Genomic DNA, 16659 nt, shown 5'->3' on the forward strand with positions numbered 1-16659 from the left:
AGTCACATCGCAGTTCTTCAGTAAAAAAACTCCCCATATTATTTACATTCATTCATGTTACATTTATATTACAAGGGCTGCAGCATTGCCCTCTTTGTTTTTTTGTCACGAGCACTCATTAGTTCCTGAATTTTTGTTGGCATCAGTGTGGATCCTGCAAAAAGGGAGTCGCCGTGTTGAATCAGGTGTGTTTGAATGTTTTTTTTTTTTCATCTTCATGTTGTACTCTGGAATGTACCTTCTTTTGCTCAATTTTCATGTACATACGTTCAAGTATTCAGATTAAGTTGAAACTTGTTTTAAAATATTGAACTGTCGATGTTTAGAATTTAATTCAAATTGATTTCCCAATCACACAAGCTCTTCAATAGAGAATTCAACATTTATCATTTTCCGATAACTATCATACCTGCATTTCCATTAATAAATATTTTGCTTTCAATAAAATAATAATAAGAAGAAGAAACGTTGTCACAACGCAAAAATGAAAATAAGCTGATTTCTCAACCAGTTTATTAAAAAAAAGCATACAGTTCAGTATCAGTAATATTCCTCGACAGTGTGCTTCTGGGCACCAGCAGTTAATGCTCGTAGGTTCTCGAGCTCTTCTCGGGCGAGGCGTCGGTACAGTTCGAGCCCCATGGCCCGCACTCCGGCCCATGTTTCGACGACGGTCGGCCATATTTGCCGTCTGGGCAGCACGAATCCAAAGTCGCCCAGGTCTCGAACTTCGACGACGTTACTGTAGCGGGCCCCGGCCACACCGTACACCCAATCTCGTGCCCCGCCACTTACGGTATCTAAATAATAACAAAAAAATTGTTTACAGTTCAGATCAGGATTGTTGGCGCTCGGACTGGGCACCACCTCAAATCGGTTTAAAACAAGATAACCATGGGTTACTTTAATCACGCGTTGGCAAAATAGGTTTTTCTGGAGAAGCCTCGTTGTTTGTTTACAGTAAGAAATTAACTTCAAGTGACCTCTGACGCCTAACTCTCAGTTAGGTGATGATTGCGTTGAGTCTTGATTTTCTTATCCCGCTTTCTGCCCTCCCCGTTTCCTACGAATTCGATGTTTTGGACTCTTCCTCCGAGCGCCACCAATGCTTAGCCACTTTACTTACGATAAAGTTTTTGTACAAAAAATATCAATCTACGGCATGGCCATTTAATTTAGAAGGAGTACTAAAAGTGTTCATAGCAGAAATTACAAACATAGCAAGCACATAAATAAAATAATCAATCGTGAGGTAGATGCTTTCTGAAAGTCACTAGGAGTCAAAAAAAAAAAAAAAAAAAAAAAAAATAAATAAATAAATAAATTTCTATAAAAGATCCAGCTATCCAGGAAATTATTCATAGTATAATTTTTAATTTACTAATAACAGGTCAATAAACTTTAGCGTCGGAGCTATTATAGTGAAGCTCTGACAAGTCGAGGCTTGACCTTAACAATAGTTACTTCTTTTTGTTGAGTGCAGTGAAAAAGGAAAGTGTTATTGGTTCGGATTTGAGGTGATGAAAGGCAACCCATTAAACTCTGCCCCAATTGCTCTTCCTCAACACCAGGACCTGATTACTGAATAGGACAACTAAGTCTTGGCCTAGGATCCCCACTTTTTAGGGGTCCCCTAGAGACTATTTAGCAAATGGCTAAAATTGTAAGATTTGATTATATGGTGCGGTGCCGAAGAAGTGTTTCGTCTAGGGACCCTCAGTATCTAATTATTCCCTGCCTATTACCCCAAAAAGAAGTAAACATTGTCTAGGTAAACCCTTAGCTCGTCAGGGCAACAACTGCGACAATATCTCATGCTTACTCGCGTGGTTTGATGAACTGACGGTTTTTCGTTCCCGTCATTAGCTCCAAAAAACAAAAGGTAACAAGACAGTGGTGCCCCACCTACTGCCCGCGGGCCATATGTGATCAGTGAAGCTAATCCTTTTTGCCCGCTGTTATGTGATCAATGTAAAGAATAGAAAAATATGTTCCGTAAACTTCTGAAACAGCTGATTATCTTTTATCTTTATTCGGTATTAAGAATGATAGTCGCGAATTTGGAGCCAAGTGGTCAGAAATAGGCATTTCGAAACTTCGTATCAATAAAATAAACATATAGGAATGATAACAACTACTAATTATTTATTTCTGTTTTTCAATTTCATGCGTTTTCCCATGTTATCTAAAAAATTTAAAATATAATCGTAATTTTATAAATGTGCTGGCCCGCCAGGTTTATCTAGGTATGAGATGCGGCCCTCAGGTAGAAAAAGATCGGGCAAAACTGTCTGCGGCGCGTAGCGAGAAAATTTTCATGTCTTATGAAATTTTTTTTTAATTAAAGGCCAAAAAGTGCAATTTTAGGCACTTGCACATGTGTATTCAAACATGCTTCATGGGAGAGGGGATATGACCCCCTAAGCTTCGTCTCTGAGCACTAATAAGAGAATAAAAATTAGAGTCAAATGCGTTGCAGGAGGCAGAAAGCTGAAGGTTTCTCTTCTAGATAGATGGTCAGAAGATTATTGAGAAAAAATATTTCGTCGAAAATGAAAGAGGGTGGCACGTGGCAGGTATGAATTTAAAAACTAACCAAAAAGCTAAAAGCAGTATAAATCATTAAAGCCGCAACTGATGCCACTCTTTAAGGGTAGATGAAAGTTAATGAAATTGTCTCAGTTTATGCCAAGAGAGTGATGATGGCTGCCTCGCTCAAATTTTTGAGGCGATTTGTATAAAATCACAGACCTTCCGTCGAAGCAGGGGTGGAGTGGCCCATCGGACCGCGGGCGGATGCGCCCTCCCGCCCGTTAGCCCTCGCCTTTTTTTTTTTTTTGCGTTCTTAAACCTGTGCGCCTTTTTTTTTTTTTTTTTTTTTTTTTTGCACCTTCAAACCTATGCGCCCTTGTCTTTATTTTTTTTTTTATTTTCTTGCGCCTTTGCCTTTTTCGGTTCCTTTAGCCTAGCCAGTGCGACTTTGTTTTTTCCTTGCGCTCTCAAACCTGAGCGCCTTCGTTTTTTTTTGTGCCCTCAAACCTGGGCACCTTTTTCTTTTTTCCCCTCCCTCGAATGTTTTTATTTTCGTTTTATTTTGTTTGTGCCTTCGAACGTGTGTGCCTTCCTTTTTTTTTTTACCCCGTTCTTTTTTTTTTTTGCTTTTGTTTTTGTTTTTCTGCTCCTTCAAGTCTGAGCGACTTCGTTCCCCCCTCCCGCCCTTGAATCTGAGCGCCTTGGGGTTTTCTTTTGCCCCTCGGGCTTGCGCGCCTTGTATCCCCCGCCCCCACTCTCGATTCTTTTTTTCAAATTCTAATTTATTTTACTTTATTTGCGTCCTCAAACGTGTGCGTCTCCATTTTTTTTTCTTTTTAATGCGTCTCAAACCTATGCGCTTTCGCTTTTTTTTTTTTTTTTTGGCGCCTTTTGGGAGTCAAGGTTTGTGCCCTCTTGGGGAACCCAGTCCGCCCCTGGTCAGATGGTTGTGTCACAAAAGCAACGTCAACTCTTTGTAGCTCAAAGAAATTTCTGCTACGTAAGGATTGGAGCCAAAGGCATTCTGATATTTTTACCGTCAGGCCGCGAATAGGGCTTTAATCACTTTAATAGTACTTACATAAAATACTGCCCGACGATCCGACAGAGTATTTGGTGCCATTCACTTTTGCAATAGCCGACGTCGCCACTTCAGCAAGGCTTTTCTGTTGATAGGAAAAAAATGTTTCAGTTTACAGTGGTGGTTAAAAAAAATGCATCACCCACGAAATCCAAATATTTTTAGCATTTATAAGTAATTATGAAATATTTAATGGTTCTTGCATCACATAACACGAATTGGCATCGGTACATGACGCAAGTTATTGCGTAAGATTGTATAAACTATCTAACCGTATAAAAACACCAGTTGAACGTTCGGCACATTCATTTACGATCTGGACTTATGAGTTGCAGTATGTCGAAATACGTTCAACTGATAACACAAAGGAAGAGTATTGCCGTTGCATTGGACAAAGAAGGATTGTCGGCACGTTCCACAGCAAAAAGAATAAACTGTTCGCAATCGACTTTTTTACGACTACTGAAGAAGCTAAAGAGCACCAGAAGCACATTAAGAAAGATTTGCAGTTGTCGTCCAAGAATATCCAATGCAGCGCAGGACAGGTATTTGATACGACTCAGTCTTCAGAACAAACAATCATCTTCCACAGACCTTAGAACAGCATGGGAAAACGAATCGGGTGTTCACGCATCCACGTCTACTGTATGAAAACGACTGTGTGGTGCGGGTTTGGTGGTACGTCGACCACGAAAGAAACCATTGTTGACCAAAAAAATGAGGAAACAGCGTCTAGACTGGGCAAAAGCTCACCAAGGTTGGACTGTCGATCAATGGAAATCAGTTATGTTTTCGGACGAGTTCAAATTCAGCCTGCATGGCTCCGACGGACAGCTCAGTTAGAAGCCGCAAAGGAGAGGTATATCATCCCGACTGCATTCAACACACAGTCAAGCATCTCGTATCCCAGATGATTTGGGAATGTATTTCTGATCAAGGAGTTGGTGGGTTTCACTTTGTGCAAGGAACAGTAAACGCTCAGGTGCATATTGGCATTTTGGAGGAGAAATTGCTTCCTACTATCCGGGATCACTTTACTTCAGTTCCAAACGTCATTTTCCAGGATGATTCTGCTCCGTGCCTTAGGGCAAAACTGGTAAGTAACAATTTAAAAATCTTCATCCTGCCATCAGACTTAAATTGACATGGGGTTAAGTAATTTTTTTCTCTAAACTCACACGCAGGTTCAGAAATGGAAAAATGAGAATGGGGTCAGCAGTCTGTCTTGGCCCGGAAACAGCCCCGATCTACGTAAATAATTATCGGATTCCTGCTGTTAAATGTTTATTTCATAAGTTTTGCAGAATTTCACATACATTCATCGTTAATCGGTCGACCAAAACTTCTCACATAATCCCATTGTTGTGAAAATGCGAGGGTGATGCAATTTTTTTTTACCAGCACTGTACGGAATGCGTCTTGGATCGTTTCATAGAAAAAACATTGAAGTAGAAAAACACGGATTCCAGTTGGGAATATAAAAACGTCGAACTATCGATAGCACAAAAGCGAATTAACCGTTTATAAGTCGCTGCGAAATATACTTCCTACACTAACTTCATCAGTTTTTAAATGTCCACGGGAAGCCGTTTTCCTGCCAATGAGCAATGCTTTGGCTGGCAGAACTTATTTCTAGATTTTCAAGCAATGGATTGTAAGCTTCTTAAGAAAAAAGCTGATTCCAGATGACATACGATATATTAAAGTTGGCAACCGTCTGCCAACTTAACGAAAAAAAAACATATAGATGTTGCTGTTTGAGCTCGATTAATTCACATGAGAAGGGAACAAGAAACGTTTGCATATATTGAAATGCCTACTATATGTGCTGAGTCTGTTTTTTTTTTTTTAATTTCATGGAAAGCAGTAGGTACCAATTCTTAAATACTTGATTACAAAATGTATCTAATTCAGAGTTTCCCTGGTGCTATCCAGCTAAAACGTTAAATATAATTGAGATTAAAGGACGAGTAACGATATTTTAATTCAAAAAGAAGGCACATTTAAGAGGAATAAAAAAGTTCTTGCTTAAGTACATGCAGTATGCAGCAGCCCCCCCCCCCCCTCCCCCGTCGGAACTCTCGGAAGTAAACACACTACACATTAATTAATTTTTTTATACACAACGAAGTTCATATTGTTGCAAAACTATATTAAGTAAAATGCAAACATTGAGGCATTTTTACAGCTAGGACATTATACTTCTGGGTAGGTTTGCCCGAACCATAGTTAATAACTAAAATCCTAAAACGCCATAAAAATACAACTCATATGATATTTTTTGCGCGCTCCCGGGGGGGGGGGGGGGGGGGGGGTCCGCGAAGTTCGTAATTCTTCTGGAGGGGGTCCACGGAGGTCCGAAGTTTGGGAACCTCTGATCTAATTCATAATTCCTTTTGTTGAATTTAGTATTTGCAAATTATATTTTATAAATGTAATGCAATGCGATGTAAAAAGAAATGCAAAACAAAAGATGCTTTACATTTGCGTATCCCCAGTGGGCGATGGGAAACTTACCTCCCATCCAGCAAAAATGGTAGTAAAAATCAATAAAAAATTAGGTCATAAGCTAAACGAATTCCTTTTTTTAAATCAATCTCAATCCAAAATGTATACTTTTAACATAAAATTACTAGAAAAATCTGACTTTATAAAAGGTTACTATGGGAGAAACGAAAATGAATGAAATTATATGATAAAATGCATTTATGCTTGTATTTCGTCTTTTTTAATACACAAGTTGTTTGAATTGAACTGCATTTTTACAAAAATTCTAAAAGATTATTTATGTATCACCAAGGCAGAAAGATTAACTTAAAGAATTTGCTGTTTTCTTTTTATTGAACAATTACGATTGCTGATTGTTTCACTTGACGATAGTTGATGTTCCTTTGATTTTATTTTTCTATGTTTTCTGCAAATTTTTCTGTTTTACGGCCCTTCACGAGCATGTCCTTCCTCCTGGGAGGTAGTGTTCATGTACCCCGGGAAAGATTTGTTTATACCCTACCTTCTCGATTTATCACATTCCTCTTTAGAAAAAAAAAATAAATAAATAAAATAAAATAAAATAAAATAAATAAAAAACAGCACCCAGCACACAACATTCAGCCCCATCAGGTATTCACTTAAGTGTTGACAATTTGAATTCAAACTATGTTTTTCGCAATTGTATAGGAGACATTTGTAGAAACGAGAAACCCAACGAGTAGACTCTTACTGCAATTCGTGACCGCTAAAAATATAATTTGAATTCAAGACGTCGCAATTCAAACGAATACCAGGGATTGGATGCAGAATTATTATTATCATCATTATTATTATTATTAACTATTGAGCAATCACGATTGCTAATTGTTTTCACTTGACCGTCCTTGACGTTCGAGGGTCCTTTAACAACCCCACCGTCCTCTGTAGGCGCGGCTCCTCCGGTCTTGAGCAATCCGCTTCTCCTGGTCGGTGGCGTCCATGTCTTACACACACGCACGCTCACTCACATACACACACACCACCGTGCATACACATAGGTTTACTCACACACACAAGCCTACACATACACAACTATACACATGTCACCGCCCAAGAGGAGGGGCAGGCTGGGGGGGGGGGTACAGGAGCCGTTTCTAGAAACAATTACTCCAATGAGTAGGATCCTGTCGCAGCTCGTGATTACAAAAAACATAATTTGAATTCAAAATTTCAGAATTCAAATTAATTTTTATTTAGTTATTTATTTGTAAGCTAAATTTTTGGATGACAGGCTATTGCACAAGAAAAATTGGAGTCACTCTAAAATGGAATCTTGGATTGTAAAATTCACCTGCTCGTCGTAGTTGGGCGGCAACTGCGAAGTGTATCCCCAGGGCGTGAGCCACCGCTGCGAATAGCTGTGGAAATCGAGGAAGAGCAGCAATCGCCCCTTCAGCTTGTCCAGCATAAACTGGGCCACGGATTTAGTCTCAGGCTCGGAGAAGGCGCTGGGGCCCGCGTAGTTGTGCGAGCAGGGATCTTTGCTTGAGCCGGCCGCATCTGGAAAGGAAAACCCAGATAATTTAATAGTCACTACAATCGGGACGATTGTCTAACGGAAGAACAGTTGTTATTATGGCTGTGTATTAGGATTCGATGCTCGTCGGATCGAAGATGTGCGGAGGTTTATGGAGCGTGGTCCCCAAAGCTGATTTTTATTATATTATTATTAATTTTTTTTAAATAAAATGGACTGTATTACTGGCTTTTTAAAATTATTTAATCAATACTGTTGAATATGCTGAACTTCTAATAATGCAAAATATGATGACAAAAATCGGGACAGATGACCACCGTAGATTCCTCCCTTCTATATCAAAGTTCCATTCGTAGGAGAAGAAATTAGATGAGAAAAGTCCATTTATTTGGATTTTTTGGTTTTCACTTTCGTGAAATATGTTAATATACCATACAGCATTCATTTCTGAATCGATCATTTAACTCTGAAAAGTGAGAGGGCAAGGCATTTTTACTTAGTACTTTTGATATTTTTCTGTTTTATTTTATGACCAACAAATAGCACTTATAATAAATTTAGTTAAAAATTACAAATAGCACTACAAATTACAAATCGTTTCATGAAATCCCATGGTAAAGTTATATTGAACAAATTTTTTACAAGAAAGGGTTATTTCAGCAGTGCTGTGCAGGGCCGGATCAAGGAGTCGGAGGCCCTTAGGCATTAGAAGTGATGGGGTCCCCTAGAGCCATCGCGAGGTCAGCAAACAGGGGCGGAGGTCTGTAGCGTCTAAATTTTTCACACCCAACGCGCAAGCACATATATTTTTATTGAATACAAACAAGGAAGGAGCACCCCCTCCCTCTCTATTTTTGAAGAAAACAAAATATATATATATATATATATATATATATATATATATATATATATATATATATATATATATATATATATATATATATATATATATATATATATATGTTTTGTATTTGCAACTTGGGTATTTCTCCGGGGCCCCTAGGCTACTGCCTACATTGCCTGTTTTGTAATCCGGCCCTGGTGCTGTGCAGTTTTTATAACCTTAGCAACTTTAATTTATTAAACAGCTTTCACCGAAACTGGAGCAAAAGAACTGAATTCTTCTCCTAAAGTAGGTTCTTTATTATGGTGTAAGTAGTGACGTACCTAGCGTGGGTGACACCCGGGGCGGTAATTTGTGGTGTCATCCCCCCCCCCTACAAACGCAAAAAATATATGAAAACATGAAATTCATGCAATTCAAAAACTACATTTGAGGCAGTGAGAAGCAAAGGGATGTAAGTGGCAAAATGAAAAATTTAGTGATAACCAGTGCACCCTGCACTTGCTAAAGTAAATGTAGCATAACAGCGAGAGTCTGCAGACATGGTAGAGTTCAACTCGTCAATTAAAGGCAAAGTTTGGGTATTTTTAAGCAGTAAGTTTCTGACCTTAAGCACGTACTAACTCAGCTTCAATGAGATGACATCTGCCTCCATCTGGGTTATTGTGTACTAGTGGCTCTGGTAGGTGCTGCTGTACAGCAGGATTTAGAAAAAAATCAATGTTAGCTACCTAGGATGTTATCGTTAAAGTCGTTTTATTCAAAACTTGAAAATGTCCACTTACATCCCTTTGCTTCTCACTGCCCCCCCTCTGTGAAATAAAAAAAAAATTGTGTCGGCTAATGTACAAAAAATTGGTAAAAGTGCGCGACCAGGGGTTTTCCCCCCGGAAAATTTTTAAATTTGTAGTCTTGAAAAATTTATTTTAGCATCATATGTTTCAAAAACTTGCAACTAGCGTAAGTTACCGCTTTAAGCCAAGGCTAAGGCAGAACTTCATGCAATATACCGACAGCTTGGTTATGCTATCCAGAGACTGCAGTTTCGTCCCTGTTATGGACTCATCAGTCTGGAATAGAGCTGGAGGCCGATGGCATCTCATTGAAGCTGAGAGTGTCAATAAACAGTTTGTCAAAGTGAATGTAGCACAACAGCGAGAGTCTGCAGACATGGTATGGTTCAACTGGTATATTAAAGGCAAAGTTTGGGTATTTTTAAGCAGTAAGCTTCTGACCTTAAGCACGGACTAACTCAGCTTCAATGAGATGACATCTGCCTCCATCTCGGTTATTGTGTATTCCAGACTGATGAGTCCATAACAAAGTGGAAACTATAACCTCTAGATGTAATAATTAGGCTTTCGGTACATTGAATGTAGGCCTTAGCCTTGCTTAAGGGAGGTAGGTAACTTACTGCTTTTACTCAAGCTTTGTCTTCAATTGACAAGCTGAACCATACCATCGCAGAGGACTCTCGCTGGTGCGCTAAATTTACTTTAGCTGCCAGTTTGTTGACACTCTCAGCTTCAATGAGATGACATCTTTCGGTAGCTCGGTTATTGCCTATTCCAGACTGATGAGTCCATAACAAGGACGAAACTGCAATCTTGGTATTTTTTCAGGCCAAGGACCCGGATTACGTTGGTCCACTTTTAGAAGATCGCAAAAATGAAAACTTGGAGAGGAATTTAAAAAAAAATATTCTCGTAACAGCAACAGTAAAGTTGATGAAGACCCATTTGCGCTGCTTCTTCGGAAATTGTAGATGATTCTGGCATAAATAGCGCTGAAGTAGAAATTCATTAATTTAATATTTGGTTTAACTTAATATGTTATGCTGATCTTGAAACTTTGTCTTTTCATTCTAAACACAAAAGAAAATAAGTTAGTCACAATATTGGAGAATATTTGTTATTAAAGTTGCAACAGAAGTTGTTTTTGTAATGCAAACCCATGTATCCTAGGCATAGGGCACGTTGGTCTACTTTAAAAAGTTTATTAAAAAATTAATCTAAAAAAGCCAATGAATTAGAAATTTTCAAAAAAATTTTGAGATGATAAGAAATATTAAAAGAAATTTATAAGTTGAAACTCAAACTATTCATTCCATTTTTTGATTATCTAAAAAATGAAAAAATAAAAAAGCAGACCAACTTTCCCCCACTCCCCCTATTTATACTCAACCGTCAAGCGTTAAATTCAGTCCTGTTAGGCATAAAACTCCCGATTATGGAAAAAGTTAAAGAATCTTACCACTCCATTTGTAATCCCAATTCCTGTTAGCATCTACACCTACACATTCTGGATTCTCTGGGTTGATAGAACGTGTTTTCCTCCAAAGTCGGTCCTGAAATACAGAGCGATGACATTTGTTTCTTACTGAACAATTTGAGATCTGCCAATGAAGCATCAACTTTTTATGTGCCAATTGGTGCGATATTTAAGAATTAAGTTTCAGTTCTGAAACCTCTGTATTTAATTATGTTATTTTCATCATGCTTTTGTCCTTCATAGAGACAGACTTTTTTTTTCTTCAAAAGTTACTTGCTATTCGCTTTCTATTCGTTTATCCAGAAGAACAAATGAAAACAAGTTTGTACAGAACAGAGCAATTTTTCTAATTACGCTGCCGCTACTTTAGTTTATTTACTACCTTGGTATGTATGTCGTCACTTTATTGTCAAAAAAAAAAAAAAAAAATCCATATTATTCGTTCTGAGAATAGTGCATTTGCAAAATTAAGTTCTACACTGTAGTAAATTTGGTGGTATATTGCGCCAATTTGCAAACTACTAAGAATGGAGCTTAACTGTACTATGTTTCGGGCAATATACTAAGTAAGCACTAAACTACTCTGTTAAAAATTCTGGTTCAACCTTTCACCGAGAAATTAAGTTCATTTAACTGTAACGATTATTTGTTGCACTGTTGAACCTTTATGATGGTTTTTCTCTTTTCATCACACCATCAGAATGGTTCAACTTAGTACTAAATGATGGTTACAGATCAATGAATACCATTTTTTTGGCGAAAGTATGGCACAAAAGTTTAGCATTCTTTAGTAAAATTAAGGAGAATTATTTGTTGCTAGAAAATTGGACCATATTTCGGTGCAACGTATTAACAAATTTTAAACTGTACTAAGTGTCATATTCTTAAAACTGAAATTAAAGCCACGCACCCATTTAACATCGTAAACATTCGTTCATTACTTTTTGTGGTATTATCAAAATAAGTCAATCGAAAAAGCTGTGTCCTTCTAATATTACACTTAGCGTTGTTCGACATTAAAATGGCAACATGAAATACGTACATCCACATGATTTTTCGCTTCGAGTCGGCATTCGATTTAAATAATTATACACACATACCACATTTTGGCAATATTCGTATCCATCAGGGTTGGCAACAGGGAGAATGTACCAATCAAAAGCGTCCACCAGAGTGCAGATTTCGACCCTTTCTTCACATAAACTGCTCAACTAGAAAAAATATTTACAAGTTGGAAAAAAGCATGAGTTTTAAAAATAACGGAAGTTATGTAAATTCATTAATATTTTCATTTCGAACTCTTTTCTTCAAATTTACTGTTAGTTTTCTAAAGTCACGTCCTATCACTTCTGAACTAAGCTATTCCGTAATTCCTGGAAAAGTGATAGCGGAAGTAAACAAAGAAGGTTGCTGGTAGGCGCCAACATTTGCCAATTTTATGAATTAGGCATTGAATTGGCGATTCTCTTATTAAACATTTTACTTGGCAAATTAACGTTGTTTGTAATAATCCCAAGGCCAAGCAGAGAGCGGTATCGCCAAGTATCACGTTGCTTTGTTTACTTCTACTATCACTGCTCGGTGAATGCACTATAGTACGCTTAGATAGACTTTCCAAAGTTACATTTAATAAGCATTTGTTCATTAAAATTAGCTGTAAATAATTTTTATGATAAGTGGATATCGGATATAAAAACTTTATATTTACTACCGCATCCTAATTACCATTTCTTTTTTATGGATATGCCGTTCTACCTAATCTAGAAAATCATCAGTCATTTGAGGTGGCCAATGTCGCTCTTTTAAATGGACCGTTCATCAGAGGATCGCTCATTCTTTTGATCCGTTCATTCAACTCGTTCATTTGAACGACTTCGTTCATTTAAAAAAGTTGCAGGTGATCTCTATGCACGACATACTTACGTACATTCGAAATGTTTCATTAGATCAGTAATATTCTTTGAAGCAAAATTAACTAAAATGATCTAAAAGTAAGAAAATATGACTATGTAAAATGAATAAAAAAACTTTATTCAGTATTGAATGTATCAAGCAATTATAGTTCGTTTTGTGAGATATTTCTCAGTTGCCGAAAGGTAAGCTATGTTTTCCATTCCAAAAATCGCAGGTTACATTTCTGAATGTCACAAAATTAAGTTATTAAATTTACTATATAAAAAATAAATAAACTGTTTATGACGCAAGAAAATTTGCGAAATTGAACTTTCTTAAAATAGTGCACTAATTTTAAATAGAAATATTATATCTCCAAGAGTAGTATGGTCACAGGTGAAAATAAAACAAATAAATTTCGAAAATAAGCAGGCTATATATTATAATATTATAATCATTATAATATTATAATATATATTATAATCATAAAACGTCCGCTTTTTAAATAACAAGTGACGTTAGTTGCCGAAACTGATGTTTTTTGACCCCAAAGCAAAGTAATAATCCCTATTAAAAATCTCTGGACATTGAATGTAAAATAAGCAACTAGGAAGTCACTTAGCAAGTTAAAAATAAAACCAAATCAATATAGATGGTAGTTGATAGGTGGGTTGTATTACTGAAGACAAAAGAATCGCCAGAAAAATGATAAAAGTTATTTTTAGAAATAATTTCGGCGACAGAAAAAATGGGAAGGATTTAAACAGGTGCATGGGACAGGAAGGGGAAAGTCCAAATACTTTGCTAGTAGCCCAAAAAAGTTACACAAAACATTACTAATGGCTACATTTGAAAATTGCAAATGAGCTGCAAAGGTTAAAGAAAAATAAATAAAAATAAAACAGAAAGTAAAAAAGTTCGAAATGAATACATTGTACTGCACTGAGAAAAAGGAAATTTCAGATTGATTAAGAGTTAAAAATTTGAAGATGAATGTAACTCTTAAAAAAAGTGGATTTTATCGCAAGTGCATCAATACAATGTTCCAAACTGCTCGCCGTTCAGAAGAACGGTCGTTCATTTTTTAGGTGAACGAAAGGATTTGTTATTTCTGACCCGTTTGTTCATGAAGAAATATCCCTACCAGTCATAAAATGATAGGGCAAATTTCTTGGCCGTTTCCATTCCATTTCATTACAGAGGACGCCGGTTAATTGAATCGGTGGTTAATTGAATCAACCGCTTTAATGAATCAAATTGTAAAAAACAGAACAAAATCCACCTTTATTGAATTAGCCACTTTATGGAATCAAAACGGTTTAGAACAAATGTGATTCATACAGCGGCGGCTACTGCAGTAGAAACAAGAAACTCAACGAATAGGATCCTATCGCAATTCGTGATTTTTAGAGAAACACGATTTGAATTCACGACGTCAAAATGCAAATGAATGCTGTGGTTGCTGAATTTTTTCTCTCCCACCCTCATTTATTAAGTCAGGGTTCGTACAGGTCATGGAAATCATGGAAAGTCATGAAAAAAAATAGGCAAATTTTAGGACTCGACCGATGCATCGGCGCCGATGGTTCAACAATTTAGCCATCGGCATCGGCATCGGCGGCCGATGCTAACTTGCAGGAAACATCGGCCCATCGGTCTTAAAAAACATCGAAAAGCCGATGGAATTGGCCGATGTTTTTGAAAAAAAAAAGGACCTTTGCTGTTTTACTTTTTAATTACCCCCCTTTAATTACCCTCTACCCTTTACAAAGTAAAGGGAGTTACTGTTTTCATACAAAATTGTTTACTTAAATTTCTGTATAACACCCCTATCAGTCACCCCTGAAAGAGGTTTTAATACTGCATTCTTAGGTACCAAACAAGTTAATTATTGCTTTGTTTCTTGCAGCTGGATGTACGTATGTATCTCTCATAAGTTATAACTCAAAAATGGTAAGCTGTAGAAGGATAAATTTTCGCGTGTGGGGTGTGCATACGTTCCAATTGTGCACTTCCCTTTTTGTTTTCAATCGCGTGTTCTGAAAAGCCTGTTTACTCATTTTTCGTGGCTATTAATTACTTATTTCAATGCAAAACTAATATAGCGTCTCAGACTGACGATCATTTGGTGATATATTACCGATTTAGAGACCATGGAAACAAATATGAGATGGCGAAACCGGTTTTTGTGTCATTTTATTAGATTCCCGTTGAACTGACGGTAATATTTAATTTTTCGATATTTGTAATATGAATCACAGTAATGCAGTCTTTTCTGTATCGCTTCGGCGGAACTATAAGTTTGGGGCCCGTCGAAATACATTTTGGGGCCCTATTTCTCTATTATTGAAGTTGTAAAACATTTATCAGAAGCATTTTTGTAACTCCTACGGTGTCCCTGTGGTTATGAGGCCTTTCGCGCAATTGCAACATTTGCTATATTTTATATCCGCCACTGCACGTCAAAACAAACTCGGATGCAAGTTTTGAAAGGGTTTTTCTGCTCAATGTTTATGACTATTTTTTTTAATTTCCGAGAACACTTGCGTGCCCCTCCTCCCACTCCCTCAATTTCTGAAATTAAACTCTAGTTGTACTTCTGAGTAGTTTAAAACTAATACCATTCATAAAATTAGAGATTTTTTTTTCAAACTTTATTTATTGTTTAGGAAGACATTAGAGCATTAATGTAAGAAATTGATTAAAGACGTTTTGAATAGTGACATAATTAGGAAATCAAAGGGACTTGAATTTTTTCTTCGGAAGTGCTGAAGTACATTCAGAAACTCTTCCGAGGTTTTGGTGGTAACGGTTCTGTACTAAAACGAGCTAAAGTGTGCATCACATGACTTCTTTTTACCCCAACTTAAATTATTTCCTCATTATTGGCAATTTTAATGTGATTCAATAGTTAATTCTCTAAATATCACCAACAGTGGCCAAATTGAAACCAGATTTAAAGAAATAATAAATATATTTTTTAAATCGCCAAATTTGTCGCCAAGTTCGTAACAAAACTAGGCGACCAAAAGACTGGCAAATTATCGTCAAGTGTCCGCCAAATTATAACACCACTTGAGTTTGCATCGAAATTAACAATGATCCCCCCCCCAAAAGGGGCAACCCCCCCCTCTAAAAACACCCGATTGCAACCAAAAGGGGAGGTGTACAACTAGACCCCACCCGGAGCCTACGTACCACATTTCAACTTTCTAGGACATCCCGTTCTTGAGTTATGCGATATACATACGCATATACATACATACATACGGACGTCACGAGAAAATTCGTTGTAATTAACTCGGGGATTGTCAAAATGGATATTTCGGGTTCTATACGTTCTTAGGCACTTATCCGCGTGTGGTCAGGTTCAAAAAAAAAAAAAAAAAAAAAAAAAAAAAAAACATTAATTTAGCGGTGAGCAAAATGGAAATTAAGGCTAATTTTTTAGTGAAATTTTTTCGCGAATACAATGCTTCCTTTTTTTTGTAAAAGGAAGTAAAAATGAGGCCGAAGTGTGAGTTACTCCACAATCAGTGGGTGCCCCCCCCCCCCTAAACAACTTGTCCTCGGTTTTATACAACTTGTCCTCGAACTTTTAGATCATACTACGTACGTACGAGTTTTCCATTTACTATTTCATAACGTTTTTGAGTGACGCAATTTTACGCGCATGACGACATCACAAGAGAATTTGCGATAATTAGCTGAGGAGGCTTTCAAAATGGATATTTCAGTCATCTATATATTCTTAGGTACATATGCATGTGCAGATGTAGCGAACAAACTTGTGAAGTATAGATCGGGTAATCATAAAATAGAAATTTAGGTCGAAATCTGATTTTTTTTTTTTTTTTTTGTGATTACAATTCTTTATTTGTAGAAAGGGAGTAAAGTGAAATGAATCAATGATCCTTTAAATCCCTGAAAATCTTATCAATTTATTTCTGTTTGATTTTTTTTTGCCATCGGCCAACGGCATCGGCCATCGGCCATCGGCAATCGGCCATTTGGTGGAAAACAATCGGCCAT

General features: G+C 37.1%; 1 protein-coding gene across 1 annotated transcript in view; it reads right to left on the reverse strand.

Annotated features, from left to right (window-relative positions):
• Positions 1-255: 255 nt before the first annotated feature.
• Positions 256-16659, reverse strand: part of LOC129220118 (carboxypeptidase B-like) — a 36434-nt gene continuing 20030 nt past the window's right edge. The window contains exons 7-11 of the mRNA XM_054854461.1: positions 11835-11945; positions 10717-10810; positions 7434-7642; positions 3614-3698; positions 256-800 (exon numbers count right to left, since the gene is read on the reverse strand). Coding sequence (XP_054710436.1) covers positions 541-800; positions 3614-3698; positions 7434-7642; positions 10717-10810; positions 11835-11945 — 759 coding nt within the window. The 3' untranslated portion in view covers positions 256-540. The remainder of the gene's footprint in view (positions 801-3613; positions 3699-7433; positions 7643-10716; positions 10811-11834; positions 11946-16659) is intronic.

This window comes from Uloborus diversus, chromosome 4 (genome assembly GCF_026930045.1).
Source record: "Uloborus diversus isolate 005 chromosome 4, Udiv.v.3.1, whole genome shotgun sequence".
NCBI classification, from domain to species: Eukaryota; Metazoa; Arthropoda; class Arachnida; order Araneae; family Uloboridae; genus Uloborus; species Uloborus diversus.